General features: G+C 44.3%; 1 protein-coding gene across 1 annotated transcript; it reads left to right on the forward strand.

Annotated features, from left to right (window-relative positions):
- The first annotated feature begins 10,376 nt into the window (after positions 1 to 10,376).
- On the forward strand, positions 10,377 to 15,161 carry LOC115842456 (interleukin-36 gamma). The gene is made up of 4 exons (XM_030837389.2): positions 10,377 to 10,401; positions 10,886 to 10,993; positions 11,706 to 11,845; positions 14,952 to 15,161. The coding sequence occupies exons 2-4, from the start codon at positions 10,888 to 10,890 to the stop codon at positions 15,159 to 15,161; spliced, it is 456 nt and encodes a 151-aa protein (XP_030693249.2). The 5' UTR covers positions 10,377 to 10,401; positions 10,886 to 10,887.
- Positions 15,162 to 16,616: the final 1,455 nt, after the last annotated feature.

Consider the following 16,616-nt stretch of genomic DNA (forward strand, 5'->3'; position numbering starts at 1 on the left):
ACAGCATATATATGGGTCTTATTTTTGTATCCATTCAGCCAGTCTATGTCTTTTGGTGGGAGCATTTAGTCCATTTACATTTAAGGTAATTATTGATATGTATGTTCCTATTCCCATTTTCTTAATTGTTTTGGGTTTGTTATTGTAGGTCTTTTCCTTCTCTTGTGTTTCCTGCCTAGAGCACTTCCTTTAGCATTTGTCGTAAAACTCGTTTGGTGGTGCTGAGTTCTCTTAGCTTTTGCTTGTCTGTAAAGTTTTAATTTTTCTGTCGAATCTGAATGAGTCCTTGCTGGGTAGAGTAATCTTGGTTGTAGGTTTTTCCCTTTCATCACTTAAAATATGTCCTGCCACTCCCTTCTGGCTTGCAGAGTTTCTGCTGAAAGATCAGCTGTTAACCTTATGGGCATTCCCTTGTATGTTATTTGTTGTTTTTCCCTTGCTGCTTTTAATATTTTTTCTTTGTATTTAATTTTTGATAGTTTGATTAATATGTTTCTTGGCGTGTTTCTCCATGGATTTATCCTGTATGGGACTCTCTATGCTTCCAGGACTTGATTGACTATTTCCTTTCCCATATTAGGGAAGTTTTCAACTATAATCTCTTCAAATATTTTCTCAGTCCCTCTTTTACTCTTCTTCTTCTGGGACCCTTATAATTCAAATGTTGATGCATTTAATGTTGTCCCAGAGGTCTCTGAGACTGTCCTCAATTCTTTTCATTCTTTTTTCTTTATTCTGTTCTGTGGTAGTTATTTCCACTATTTTATCTTCCAGGTCACTTATCTGTTCTTCTGCCTCAGTTACTCTATTGACTCCTTCTAGAGAATTTTTAATTTCATTTACTGTGTTGTTCATCATTGTTTGTTTGCTCTTTAGTTCTTCTAGGTCCTTGTTAAACGTTTCTTGTATTTTCTCAATTCTGTTTCCAAGATTTTGGATCGACTTTACTATCATTACTCTGAATTCTTTTTCTGGTAGACTGCCTATTTCCTCTTCATTTGTTTGGTCTGATGGGTTTTCACCTTGCTCCTTCATCTGCTGTGTGTTCTCTGTCTTCTAATTTTGCTTAACTTACTGCATTTGGGGTCTCCTTTCCACAGGCTGCAGGTTCGTAGTTCCTGTTGTTTTTGGTGTCTTCCCCCATTGGGTAAGGTTGGTTCTGTGGGTGTGAAGGCTTCCTGGTGGAGGGGACTGGTGCCTGTGTTCTGGTGGATGAGACTGGATCTCGTCTTTCTGGTGGGCAGGACCGCGTCTGGGGGTGTGTTTTGGGGTGCCTGTGACCTTATTATGATTTTAGGCAGCATCTCTGCTAATGGGTGGGGTTGTGTTCCTGTCTTGCTAGTTGTTTGGCATGGGTGTCCAACACTGCAGCTTGCTGGTCATTGAGTGGAGCTTGGTCTTAGCATTGAGATGGAGATCTCTGGGAGAGCTTTCGCTCTTTGGTATTATGTGGAGCCAGGAGGTCTCTGCTGGACCGATGTCCTGAGCTCGCCTCTCCCACCTCAGAGGCACAGCACCAAGACCCTGTCAGCCACATGTCTCAGAAGAAAAGGAAGAAAAAAAATAAAGTAAAATAAAATAAAATAATTAAATTGAAAAATAAAAAAATTTAAAAAGTACTATAAAAAAACAAAGAAAGAGAGAAAGAAGAGAGCAACCAAACCAAAAAACAACTTCACCAATGATAACAAGCGCTAAAAAGTATACAAAAAAAGAAAAAAAAAACAGAGAAAACCCTAGGACAAATGGTAAAAGCAAAGCTATACAGACAAAATCACACAAAGAAGCATACACATACACACTCACAGAAAGAGAAAAAGGAAAAATATATATATATCTTTTGGGACGTCTGAGGTCTTCTGCCGGCGTTCAGTAGGTGTTCTGTAGGAGTTGTTCCACATGTAGATGTATTTCTGATATATTTGTGGGGAGGAAGTTGATCTCCACGTCTTACTGCTCCACCATCTTGAAGGTCCTCCCCTGTTCTTTAACTTTAAATACTTTCTCTCTTGCCTTTAGACTTGCGTGTATCATCTCCATGTCATCGGCATATCATTACTGTGAAGGAGGCTGGAAGGCCATTATGGTCTCCAATTTTAGAAGGAGTAAATGTTTGTGTGATCTCTGACACCTAAATTCTGATGTTAGGCTGTCCAACAAACATGGATCTGAGGAAACGAGATCTGAGGAATTAGAAGCCAGGTTGCCCCCAACGATTTAGGCTCCTCTTGTCACTGAATAAACAGGAAGAAAGGAGTCACCTTACTGGTTAGGGTGATTGATCCTGATTACTCTGGGAAAACTGGGCTGCTGGTACTCAGTGAGGGTAAACAGGATTATGTCTGGAATCTAAGGGGTTTCCTGGAGCATGTCTTGTTACATGTCTTATTAGTCCCTTGCCCAGTAGTTTTAGTCAACGGAAAACTGCAGCACCCAATAAAGAACACAAAGGACTCTGATTCCACAGAAATGAAGGCTCGATTGACCCTCACGGTGAAGGAGCACATCAGCTGAGGTACTGGTAGAGGGTAGGGGGAACTTGGAATGAGTGGTAGAAGAAGGCAACATGGTTACCAAATTAGACCTAGTGAGTAGCTATGGATTCAAGGAGTGCATCAGTTGACTGCTTAACTTTTTCTTCCCCACTCCTGCCTTTTCCTCTAACCCCCTTATATGAATAACACTGGGAATGGCTTAAAAAAGAGCTTCAGGGACTTCCCTGATGGCATAGTGGTTAAGAATCCACCTGCCAATGCAGCGGACATGGGTTTGAGCCCTGGTCCTGGAAGATCCCACATGCCGTGGAGCAACTGAGCCAGTGCGCCACAACTACTGAGCCTGCGCTCTAGAGCCCGCGAGCCACAACTACTGAGCCTGCGTGCCACAACTACAGAGCCTGTGCTCTGCAACAAGAGAAGTCACCGCAATGAGAAGCCCGCGCACCGCAACGAAGAGTAGCCCCCGCTCGCTGCAACTGGAGAAAGCCCACGTGCAGCAACAAAGACCTAACGTGGCCAAAAATAAATTTAATTAATTAATTAATTTTTTTAAAAAAAGGAGTTTCAGTTGTGGGTATGACCACATTGACCTAACTTGTGATGATTCAGAAGCTGATAATTTTTTATATTTCACTTCGGATAGAGAATACAGATTTCTCACCCCTGGAGGAAGACCATGACCCAGAGGGATGGAAGACTGGGATGATGCTGGATGGCTTCTATTACCCCTCAAGAGACACTGGAAAGAAATTGGATGGTGGGAAGGGGTGAGGTCAGGGTATCTATTCCCTGGTTCCTCCCTTCTGGGGTCACCCGGCCTGACTTTTTTAAAAAAACTGAAGTATAGTTGATTTACAATGTTGTGTTAGTTTCAGGAGTAGAGCAAAGTGATTCAGTTACACATACACACACACACATATATGTCTATATACACACACACATATATATTCTTTTTCAGATTTTTTTCCATTATAGGTTATTACAAGGTATTGAAATATAGTTCCCTGTGCTATGCATAGGGTCCTTGTTGTCTATCTATTTTATATATACTAGTGTGTATCTGTTAATCCCAAATCTTAATTTATCCCTCCCCCCTTTCCCCTTTGGTAACCGTAAGTTTGTTTTCTATGTCTGTGAGTCTATTTGTTTTATAAATATGTTCATTTGTATCTTTTTTTTATGATTCCACATATAGGCGATGTCATATGATATTTGTCTTTCTCTGTCTGATTTACTTCACTTAGTATGATCATCTCTAGGTCTATCCATGCTGCTGCAAATTCGCCTGACGTTTTCTTGACAAAGGTCATAACTCCTATGAAATGGCCCTCTCCACAAAGCTCTCTCTGTGGGTTCTGGTAATCATTTCCTCCTCTTGTCCCTTCAAGCCTATGGGTGGTAAAGGGTGTATCCTACTGTTAGCAGCCCTGGGGTTCTGCACTATGCCTTGGGATTTCGCTGTCCTCTGCCCACATCTTTGTAAATAACTGCATTATGTTTACTTCAAATTGCTAAATTTGAATGCGTCCTATGTTGCTTATTAGAACTTGATTGACACAGCATGGCTCCCAAGTTGACCCAAACATTAAAATTCTTTTTTTTTTTTAGATGTTGGGGGTAGGAGTTTATTAATTAATTAATTAATTTTTGCTGTGTTGCGTCTTCGTTTCTGTGCAAGGGCTTTTTCTAGTTGTGGCAAGTGGAGGCCACTCTTCATCGCGGTGCGTGGGCCTCTCACTATCGTGGCCTTTCTTGTTGCGGAGCACAGGCTCCAGACACGCAGGCCCAGTAGTTGTGGCTCACAGGCCTAGTTGCTCCGCGGCATAGGGGATCCTCCCAGACCAGGGCTCGAACCTGTGTCCCCTGCATTAGCAGGCAGATTCTCAACCACTGCGCCACCAGGGAAGCCCTACCCAAACATTCTTGAAAGAATTTGATGTGGGAGAGACATTCTTTTCCTTGCAGGATATAAATGAATGAGCATGCAATTCTGATGGTCAAAGGCAATTATCTTACAGCCTTGAAGGAAACTGGCCCTATGTTATGTAAGTCAGTTCAGAGAGAATTAAAAGAATGCTCATCCTTGCTGACATCATAGAACTATCACATCAGCAACCATGATCCTACACTACTCCTGGGCTTTCAATCATGTGCTCTAGTAAGTATTTTTATTGTTTTAGCCACTTTGAATTGGGTTTTTCTAGCTTTTGAAGCTGAAGGTAACTTAACCAATAGATTATCATAAGTAGAATTGATGGGTCAAGGGTATCTACCTTTTAAATTTCTGAGGAATTGCTTTCCAAAAAGGCTGTGCTGATTCACACATCCATCCATCCAGTGAGTGAGTCTGTTTCCTCACACCATTGCCTATTATCTATTTAATTTGTGCCTTCCTGATGGGTGGAAACTGAATTTCATTATTGCTTTGATTGGCATCTTGCTAATTACTGGTATGGTTAACTATAATTACTTCTACTTACTGGATATTTACATTTTCTTCTCAGTGAAATGCTTTTTACATCTGTCACTCATTTTTCCTATAGAATTATTTGCATTTTTCTTACTGATTAGTAGGAACAATTTAAAAACTTTGAATATTAATTATTAGCTTGTTAGACGTGTTGCAAATATTTTCTCCCAGGTACCTTATCTTTTTAAAATTTTTTTAATTAATTAATTTTACTTTTTTTTTTTTTTTTTGGCTGTGCTGCGTCTTCACTGCTGTGCGCGGGCTTTTTCTAGTTGCGGATAGCGGGGTCTACTCTTCGTTGCGGTGCGCGGGCTTCTCATTGCGGTGGCTCCTCTTGTTGTGGAGCGTGGGCTCTAGGCACGCGGGCTTCAGTAGTTGTGGCTCGTGGGTTAGTTGTGAGCATGTGGGATCTTCCTGGACCAGGGATCTTACCCGTGTCCCCTGCATTGGCAGGCAGAGTCTTAACCATTGTGCCACCAGGGAAGCCCCAAAGGTACCTTATCTTTTAACTTTCTTCCATGGTGTGTTTTGTCCAAGTTTGCCCCAAATTCTAAAATTTTGATGATGATCACCTTACCATCTTTTCTTTCATGGCTTTGCATTTTGTGTGATCATTGCGCAAAGGCTAAAAGTACTCTTTGTATGGGAATTTCAAACTTTAGGCGTTTAACCTTACAACCTTTCCTTAAGTGTTGTACCACAAGCTGTCCAATTAAAGTTTTACTGTTTGCTTTTTATTTTTTGGTTGCACATCGTAAGTGTACAACTTGGTCAATAGCTGTTTTAAATTTAGAAAAATACCCCTTTATGTTTGTCCTGTGTAGTTGTTTCTTTTGTCTTAGTGCTTTTTTTTTTCTTTTTTTTTGCGGTACGCGGGCCTCTCACTGTTGTGGCCTCTCCCGTTTCGGAGCACAGGCTACAGACGCGCAGGCTCAGCGGCCATGGCTCACGGGCCCAGCCGCTCCGCGGCATGTGGGATCTTCCCGGACCAGGGCACGAACCCGTGTCCCCTGCATCGGCAGGCGAACTCTCAACCACTGCGCCACCAGGGAAGCCCTGTCTTAGTGCTTTTAATGCTTCTACTTATTTCTGCCATTTTGGTGAGTAGTTTGGAAGTTATTTTTGTTCATTTGTCCTTCATTTTCATGAGAGAGAGGAAGTTGTTAAAGAGCATCTTGGGCCAACTCCTAAAACCTGGGGTTTCATGGAGAAACTAGCTTTGGGGAGATGTGATAGGTCAGCCCACAGGGATGCAAGCCTTAGACAATGGGCTTGGGCTGTTTGGAGGCGCAGAGGTTTGGGCAAGTTCAACTACATCATCCCACCCACGTTGGGTACAGTGCGTACTGCAGAGGCTGCCCTGGGAATTTCCTTGGTATTTTCCCAAATCGACCAGAGTACCAAAGGCTCCATGCTATTCTTTGTGGTTCATGATACCTATTATGTTGCCCCATTAGTTGAACCAAGGTGAGTGCCAGTTTTTTTCCAGTAGCAATACCCAGCCCAGGCTGCCAGTCCTGCCTGAAGGTAGCCATGATAGAATCGAAGCTACAGTGACTTTGGTCCTCTTAGGAACCCCAAGGGCACTGGTGAACACTGCAGCAGAGAGCCCTGGATTAAGCCTAGTTCTACGGATACCATGAATTTGGTTCTGTGTATTTCTCCACTGTGGGGGCCAGATAACCTCTACTGCTTCATGCTTTATTACCTGTGATTGTCAACTTGGTTACATGAAGAAGTCATTGCGGAGATTGTGAAGAGGTCTAGAGATTCCAGTGGTTTCCATTGATGTTTCCTCGACTTATTAAGATGATGGACATGTTAAGTGAGCAGACTGGTGGGACTTGTTACCAAACAAGGGTGGATGGTGCTATCTTAGAACTTGGAAATTGGAATCTGGACTTAGTGATCCCTTAGTGATCTCTTCAAATTATTTGCATGTCTAGGACCTTTGGCTTTATGAATACTTACTTGAATTCAATTCAAGCCACACTTAACAGTGTGTGTAATTTTCATTGTTCTAGGTGACAATAAAACATTAATGGAATCTGGCAAACTGGGTTATGTTTATAAACCACATTCTTTACTTCTTATAATCAGCGTGAATATTAACAGTCTTCTCAAATAGAGCTAAGGGATCATGTAATCATCCACTCTGCTCTAAGACAAAAGTTCTGGTCCATTTCTTTAGTAGATGGGCTCTCTGCTCTTCAGTTACACACCCCAGTGGCTCAGTTCTTCCTTCTTACCATCATCAGTACTATTCCTTCTCATTTCTCTGATACTCATTCACACTAAAGTTGAAACTGGGCACTTTAGAATGGATGCAGATGGCTGATCATTCTGGGAATGCTGGTTTCTCTGAAGGTTGGGGAGCCAGGAAAACGTCAAGATCAAGTGGAATAAGAGGCTGAGGCTAAAGAAGACACGTGTCACCATCATACGTAGGCTTTTGCGATCTTTATCTGGGCATGGAAAATCCAAGCTATACACTAAAGCTTTTCTTCCTTCCTTCCTTCCTTCCTTGCATCCTAGTTTCCCGACCAGGGATTGAACCCTTGCCCTCGGCACTGAGAGTGTGGAGTCCTAACCACTGGACAGCCAGGGAATTCCCCCGCCCCTTTTTTTCCTCAAGAGCTTTAAAAAATATACATTGTATTATTTTATTCTACCCAGCTGCAGTACGTTGTCACAACCCTGGAAATTGACATTGATATTGCAATATTAACTGAAATACAAGCCTTATTCAGAATTCGCCAGTTTTACATGTACGCTTCCATTAAATAATTTACCAACTCAGGTGAAAAGTAACAAAACTATTAATAGTAGATCTTAGCGTCCACTTTTTTTTCCCCCCTCAGGCCCATCCCCTCCGAAAAAGGTCAGAATCTGAGAGTCAAAACTTGCTCAGAACTGAAAATAAAAAATCAGCCCTGCTATTAATCAGCCTGGGAGGACAGACAAATAAAGCCTGCTGAAGAAGTGAATAGAAAACACCGTCTCTCCCCAGGTCCCACAGCCATTGTAAAATGTCATAATGACCTCCGTCTTCTTTAAGTGACTATTACTTTCTTGCATGTGATAGCACCAACCTGCTCCCAAAGGCTTTTGAATCAATGGAAATACAGCTGTCTGCATGTGTCCCTTGGGCCCTCGGAGATCTCCAGGGCTGACGCCTCATCTCCACCTTTGCGGTTCATGTGCCCCGCGGACTACACTCTGTCTTTTCACAGGTCTGAGCATCAGTTCAGCAGAGGAACCCGTCCTGAGGTCTAAGTATCAGTCCTACAAGTTTCCTCCTTTGAGCTTCTAGATTCTTGTTTCCTCTTGATTCCTTCCCACATTGGGTGCTATCTGGGATACCTCGGGCATCCTTTTTACTCTCCAGCCTTCTAACATGTGTGTTACCAGTTTCTTGTGTTCGATTCCCTTTGTTTGCAATTCCTTGTGTGGGTTCTGCTTTCCAGACTGGATCCTGATTGAAACAGAGACCTAAGGAATTTGGGGGCCAGAAGATGGAGCCTTTTCGATGCTGTTTCGTGGTAAGCATCCCAAGAAAGGGGATATGTTGACTGACGCATAATGGAGAGACTCTTCAGCTGGGCGGAGGGGACTCAAGGGGTGACGATGGGGCTGAGCTTGGCTTTGAACAGAAGTGTCTAAATTCCTGACCGCACTCTAGAAACCAAAAGTGATGGGACTGGGGCCTCAACAGGAAAAGTCTATGTCCCTCTAAGGCCAAAAAGGAGATGGGGGTGAAATGTATGAGAGGCTGAGCAAGGAGACTCTTTTCAAGGTTGGGAAGAGGGGCTCATGGAGGTGCTTGCCTGGAAGGTTCTGTCTTATTCTTTGCACTTTTTTTCCAGGTGAATATGAAGCTGTAGGTGCTTCTCATCTGCCTTCTGAAACTCACTTCAGTCAAGTTAACTCGTCTCAGAAAATTTTTATGCGGGACCTCAGCAGATTGTGTGTGTGTGTGTGTGTGTGTGTAACAAACATATAGAAAAATAACTTACCATTTGTTGAGAACCTACAAATGGCCTGCATGACTGGAACAGAGGGTGAAGGGTAAGTTGGCAACTGGGGCTCAGTTTTTGGAGAAATCACTACCTACCTCGTTAGTCCTTGGGCCGGTCAGGAGTCCACTCTATTTGGGGGTAGCAGAGACCAGGATTATCTCAGTTGAGGGTCTGTTGCTCAATGCCTGTGGCTCCCAAGAGGATACAGGTGCATCTCTGAGGGGCTGAAAGAGTGGGGGAGCAGCTTTTAGCCTAACCCTCCACTCACGGGCAGACCGAAGTGGAACAGTTGGGTGGCCAGAAATGCCATATGGCTCCTGCCTGAGCCCACAGCTAATTTTGCCGTCACAGGACTCTCTTAGTGAAACTGCAGTGGGCAAGCTTCCTGGGCCCAGGTGATGGATTCCCTTCACTTAGAGCCTGCATGTCCAGTTCTAGCTCCAGAGTGACACAGCAGGGGAACTGGGATCTGGGGAAGTCCCTCAGTCTCCCCTTCCTGAGCAACCCAGGGTCTGTCATTAACCCTGTTGGTAGGGCTTGACTAGGTGCTTACTTCTCAGGGAGCCCAGACAGGTCCTCCTCATACTGATGCCGTGATTTCTTCATCTGAGCCTCACCGGATCTTCTGGCAGGAGGATCTGGCCTTCTTCTTTCATGTCGTAAGATTGTCACGCCCCGCTGAGGAAGCTGGCTCCTCCCTATGCTCTCCAGATAAGTGTTCCCCACTCCACCAGAGCCCGTCACTGCTCTCGGGAGCTGCTTGAGCTGCGATTCAGTCCCCTGCGCTTTTGATAAAGGTTCTTGCCAGCGGGTGGCTGGAAGGTCCCTTGACTCTTACGCATCCCTCTTTGCTGTGTTTAGGGCTGGCGCCATGCCAGGCTGGATCCATGTCTTGTCCTGTGCAGAGTTGGCTGCTTCTTACTTGGGGAGCTGCTAGGATCCTGGCAGAGTTGCCTTGGCTCGGGTCCCTCCCCTGTTCCCAGGCAGACAAATTTGCCAGTGGGAGTGGGGAGGGCTGCTGGGAGGAGAAGGCACAGACATCAGGGAACTGTATTTAAGGTCAAAGGGTATTTAAGGTATTTAAGGTCAAAAGTCATGCCTGGCCTTGGAACCCCTAGGGGGACACTGTCCCTGGCTGGATCTCTGGGTGGAGGAAACTTCTGCTTGATACCCCTCCCTAAGGTTGCCTTGAAGTTTTGTCCCAGGAGGTGGCCTAGATCTTCTGACGAGGGCTTGGTATCAGGCCAGGCTTCCCAGCTCCCTGCCCAGAATCAAGACCTTAAGAACCAGTATCCTTGGGAGGGTCTGGAAATGCCTCCTGAGACTCAGATCTCGTATCAATGTCCTCACAGGTGCCGAGACAACCCCGCTATGGCAGAAATTATGGAAGCCTCTGGACCAGTCTATATAACAAGTAATGTTGGGATGGGGTCTGGAGGCTGGGGACACTCATGCCTGTCTCTTCTGGACACCCCAGGCTTCTCTGTCCCTCCCTGTATATGGACCTTACCACCAAATGCTGTCCATGTCCCACTGGACCGCGAGGGTGAGGACCATTTCTTTTTCACTGCTGCAGCTCTAGATCTAGCCTTGGGCCCAATACAAAGTGGCTGTCAAAGTTAGTAGCTGGGCCTTGACACATGTGTCCTTATGGGGATGAGGGTTTAACTCATTAACGGTCTAACTCTTAGACTAGTTACAGGCTTGTCCTCCTCACCAGAGCTCATAGTTTTACTGGAAAGAAAGGCTGAGCTGATGGGCCATGTGAGAGCTGCCAGTTTTGATGTGTAAACCCTGAACCGTCCTTCCTGAAAGGCCTGGAGTAGATAATCTTTCTCCTAGCGTCTGATAAAGCAACCTTAATCGTGTTTCTTCATTATTCTTTTCTATTTAAATAGAAATGGATGAGCCTTGGACTGGAGAATGCTTTGACTTGAATCAGCAGGCGTGGATCCTTAAGGGTCACACCCTCGTGACAGCTCCACTGAACAACAGTGTGACTCCAGGTAGGTGAGAGGTCACCATGCGGTTGATCTTTGTGATGTGATCCCCCACACATCATTGCGGCTGGGATACTGGTATCCAGCCTTTGGTTAAAAGTGTGGCTTTATAACAGAGCTCACCTGGAGGGGGAAGAATTCCACACCTGCCTGGGAAGGGGTGTCTTGGACCAGGGCAAAGAGAGCAGAGAGAGTGGAGTGGCGTTCTGGGGAGCAGTGATCTGAAGGCCTGTCTTAGGGAAGAGGAGTGGCTTGTTCTGCTAGACTTCTGGTGTCCTAAGAGGACTAATGGGTTGGATAGCACAGGAAGGCAGATTTCAACAGGACATTAGGCAATACTTGTCAGTGAACAGGGCTCTCCAAGGCTCAGGGGGGTTGCTTGGGGTTGGAGCTTCTCACCTCCGGGTGTTCAAGCAGAGGTGTGAAAATCTTAAGGGTGGGGTCTGCCCTCTGATGAACTCTTTGTGTTCGCTCCATTTCTTAGGGCAGTGATTAGTGCTTGGTGTGAATGGATGAATGAATGAATGAATATGGGGCTGGCCACTTTGTGGGTCTGGGGTAGTAGGGATTATACTCTTAAGATCTCTTCCAGCCTTACCTGGAAGATCCTGGTCTTTCCTGACTTCCAAAGGGCACGGACTGTGTGCGTTGGTGGTATGTGGCGAACACAGCTGCCTTCCAAAGGGGCACTGACACCATATCCCCTCTTATCTAACAGTCACTGTCACTGTTATGCCATGCAAGAATCCAGGCTCTGTTGAGGAAGACAGAGGGGTTCCCATTTATTTGGGAATAGAGAATCCAGAAATGTGTCTGTATTGTGAGGACGTCGGAGGACAGCCCAAATTGCAGCTGAAGGTGAGTGACTGAGAAAAATAATGTAGAAAAACCTCAGTTTCTTTTCTGAGAACTTGATTTGTTAGGAAATCTAATTTTATAATTAAAAAAGAAATATCCTCCTGTTCTTAAGCCTACTTATCCCTTCCTCCTTTAGAATAACATGCCTGCAATAGACTTTAATTTGATTTATCCTGCCCCTCGCTAGTTGAGGGCTCGTCTTTCTTGAATATTGAGACATTCTAGCCGTTGTTTGTTTGTTTTAATTGGGGTATAGTTGCTCTACAATGTTGTGTTAGTTTCTGCTGTACAACGAAGTGAATCACCTATGTGTATACATATATCCCCTTCCTCTTGGGCCTCTCCCACCCCATCCCCCGTCCCACCCATCTAGGTCACCACAGAGCACCGAGCTGATCTCCCTGTGCTATACAGCAGGTTCCCACTAGCTATCTGTTCTACACATGGCAGTGCACATACGTCAGTCCCAATCTCCCAATACATCCCACCCCCATGTCCACATATCCATTCCCCACAGCTGCATCTCTATTCCTGCCCTGCCAATAGGTTCATCTGTACCATTTTTCTAGATTCCACATACATGAGTTAATATACAATATTTGTTTTCCTCTTTCTGGCTTACTTCACTGTCTATGACAGACTCTAGGTCCATCCATGTCTCCATGAATGTTTATTCAAGTATATTCTCTCCTTCATTCTGCCTCCCCTCTCCTTTTCGAATTCCTATTCATCAGTTATTGGAACTTTGAGATCTCACTTCAATGTCTCACCTGATTTCTCATACTTTCTGTCCTTTTTTTTTCATGTTGCATTCTGGGAGAACTCGTTGGTTCAACATCCCAGGTCCTGATTACCTTTTAATTCACACGCTAAATTATCTGCTACATTATCTTTCTATTCTGTTTTTATGAAATTTCAGTCTTTACTATGCTAATTCTCAAGCTCTCTAGTTGGTTTTGCGTTTTTCTTCTTTATAACTGCCTGTTAGTAAAAACTTGTTTCTGAAACTTCTGTTTACTGCAATTCAATTTAATTCAACTCAATATAATCCAAGTCAGCAAATGTGTGTGTTCTTACTGGCCTCCAGCACTGTTGTGGGCATTTGTGAATCATCAGTGCACAGAATGGCAGGGTCCTGCCCTCCTGGGGCTTGCATTCTAGTTGGAGAGGAGAAATGGTCCACAAGAAGTATAATCATGGGTAAATCTGTGGCATGTGAAAGGGTGTTATGTCTCCTGGGAAAGAACGATTAGAGCCGGCTTAAGAGACTGGCAGTGCCAGTAACAGCTGGGGTCTGGCTGTGTGGTAAATAGTACAGCAGGCATTATCGCAAAGGTGAGATTTTAGCAGATGGGATAGGAGGCAAAGGAGTGAGCCAGCAGTGTCCAGTGAGGGCAGGTTCAATCAATTCAAATTGTTAGAACGTTTTGAATAGAAGAGTGACATGAACGGACATATGGTTTTTTAAAAAATTATTTATTTATTTACCTACTTATTTATTGGATGCATTGGGTCTTAGTTGCGGCGTGCGGGATCATTCGTTGCAGCATGAGGGATCTTTGTTGTGGCGCGTGAGCTCCAGAGCGCCCGGACCCAGTAGTTGCTGCGCATGTGCTATTTAGTTGTGGCCTGCAGGCTCAGTAGTTGCCATGTGCGGCCTTAGTTGCCCTGCGGCACATGAAATCTTAGTTCCCCAACCAGGAATCCAACTGGCATGTCCCGCATTGTAAGACAGATGCTTAACCACTGGACCACCAGGGATTATTTTGTCCGCTACTTGATAGCCTCGTGTGAAGGGCAAAGGGGAGAGTCCTGTTGGAGGCTTTGAGGTGATCCAGGTGTGATCTGATAGATATGGGGATAGCATGGAGGTAGGAAGAAAATGGTCAGATTCTGGAAATATTTTCAGTTGAGTCAATGGGCTTTGCTGACAGAGTGAACGTGGAGTGTGATTAAGAAGATGAGGACCGAACAGTACAGTTTCAGCTCTGTAAGCAAGAGCTGCGTGGTGTTGACCCTGCAGGCTTTGTTAAGACTTTGAATTTTGTGATAATTAGAAAATCATTCAAGACATTTAAGCCGGAAGGTAACGTGATCTTATTTATTCATTTTTTTATTTCAGTTTACAGTTAACTCAATTGCTTTGTGGAGAATGGGTGGTAAGGATGGAGCAGGTGTAGGGGAGGGAGTGAGAAGTGGCTCAGTTCAGGAAAGATTTTGGAAATAGGGCTCACAGGCCTTGCTGCTGGATTAAATGTGGAGGGATCTAAGAAAGCAATATCAAGGATGAATCCTAGGTTTTTGGCTGCCCAAAGAATTGGCTAGATTAACTGGAAGTTATTAACTGAATAAAGGAATCTTTTGGGAGAATTCCCCCTACTCAGGGTGGAATGTGGCTGAATTATGGACCATTCCTGTGTCTCTTTGGGGAATCTTGGACATAATGCAATTTACTTAGAAATACTTATATTACCTAAATAGAATGATATGTGAATATATAAATATATACACCCACAAATATACTTCTATATTCAATATAGAAACCTTTTCTGATTGTTCTATATACTTTGCTTTTTTGAGTGCAAGTCCTTTGATTTGTTAGACCCTCTTGTGCCTTTTTCGTGGCTCTGACCTTTCTCATATGTTTGGCAATTAATTGGAAACCCAAACACCCCTGCCCTGGCGGTCCTTTGCCAGAGCAGTGGTTCTTGCGGGAGGGGGGCTCTCACGGATGAAGCTTTGGTGAGGGAAGACCTTGGCTTCCTGCAGCAAATTTGCATTTCCTTCCTTTTCCTGGGGGTGGGGTGGTCCCCGCAGCCTCTTGTGCGGGGAGAGTTCCAATTTGTCATTCAAGGGTGGCCACTTGTTCATGAACCTGTGCCTTGTGTCACTCCATGCCATCTCTGGAGTTGAGGGTGGGGGGCAGGAAGGTGACATTTCATGCGTGCTCACTCTGTTGTTCCTTTGAAATGGGTTTTTCTAGGCTTGCTCTACTAGACGGATAGGGTTGCTCAAACTTCAGAACATTTACATGTTGTGTACAAGTAATGTTGAACTACTCAAACAGCCTGTGCTTCTCCTTCTGGCATTTTCTGTCCCATTTCAGGACCAGAAAATACTGGATCTGTACAACCGACCTGAGCCCGTGGAGCCCTTCCTTTTCTACCATGGCCGGACAGGCAGTACCTCCACCTTTGAGTCCGTGGCCTTTCCCGACTGGTTCATCGCCTCCTCCGAGCAAGGCCAGCCCATCTTTCTCACTTCGAACCTGGGGAAAATATACAGTACTGCCTTCCGCATAGATTTAAGGATTTAACTCAGCCTAGAGGTGGCAACTTGGTCTTATAATTTCTCGTTCTCAGCGTGTCTTCATCTGGATTTTCTCAGCGTCATTGCACATTGATGCTGAGAGGTGGGCTTGGCCCTGTTCTCATCTTATTTTATGAACGGAGAAGAAGCAATGACCTCGTGGCACCCAAGGAATAGAATGTGGGCTCGAAAGCAGGAGGGAGGCGGTGACGTGTGGCTCTCCTTTCAAGCTGAAACTGTACATCTCTCAAGCCATCTGTACACGGACATCGGGACCCAGAAAACATCTGTCCCAGGGGTGGTTATGAAGAATCACGAATTCAGAGTTCACCCGTCTTACCCAAGATCCTGGGACTAGCATGGAGCTGACCTTTGTTTTTGTTTTGCTTTGTTTCCTTTCCTAATGGGATTACGCTTCCCATAATCTCTCTATGTTTCCAGTGTATTGTAAGGGGTGTAATATATCCTTTTAAGGGTTAGGAACTTGTAAAGAAAACCAATTCTTCATTAAATTACTTATGTCTAATTCTAATAATCTGTTACCATAAAACCAAATATAAACTCCACGTGTTTATACGATAAGAAAGCTAAAACAGTTACAAAATGAAATAGGAAACAAGGAGTAATCTGAAATTACCAAGAGTGATGGAATAAGGACACCGCAGTGGGTAAGTCTGGCACTGGGGCTTAGCTGAGGGGAGAAGGGCCCTTATCAATGGTGATAGGGTGGTGGGAGGGATAGCGCATGTAAAAGGCACCACTATTTGACTACTTTCTGTATAGTCTCACAGCCTTGCTTTCTTTTTTTTTTTTTAGCCATTCTCACCATCCACATACTCCCTTTAAAAACTGCAGTAAAGTTGCCTTTTTTTTTTGAACAGAGAGCCTAAATTTCCCACCAGCCATGCTTCAGATGATATATTCTGATGAAATGAAATAACTGACCTCGGGTATAATTGTAGCTCAGATGTAGCTCATGATGTAGCTCAGATCTGGTTCTGCATATCATAGATTTCTTATTTTGACAATACCACAAATGCAGAAAATTATGTTCGCTTAAATACAGTCCACAAAATAGCACCAGTAACGTAAATTTTTTTAAAGAACTTTTGGACAACCAGACCACATACGCTACTGGGCACGCTAGTGAGCAATCAGTCAGCCCTGATCTAATGCAGTGTCTCTTGATTCTCAAAAGTTTTCTTCTTCAGCGAAATCTATTTTTAACATGCAGCTTTATAAAAGTCAACATTAAAGTGAACACCAAGCGAATTAGTTCCGGAATATCGAGTAGAAGAATTAGTCATTGGATACTTAGTACTACGCTCGGTGCTAATAAATGGTGACAGGTTGTGACAGCTGCCAGTTTACATTGCTGCCTTATCAACTGTTCCGTCTGACAATGGGGATCCGATGACACATTTGCACGTGACATGATCGTGCATCTCCATCCTCCCAGGCT

Source organism: Globicephala melas, chromosome 12 (genome assembly GCF_963455315.2).
Source record: "Globicephala melas chromosome 12, mGloMel1.2, whole genome shotgun sequence".
In the NCBI taxonomy this organism is placed as follows: domain Eukaryota; kingdom Metazoa; phylum Chordata; class Mammalia; order Artiodactyla; family Delphinidae; genus Globicephala; species Globicephala melas.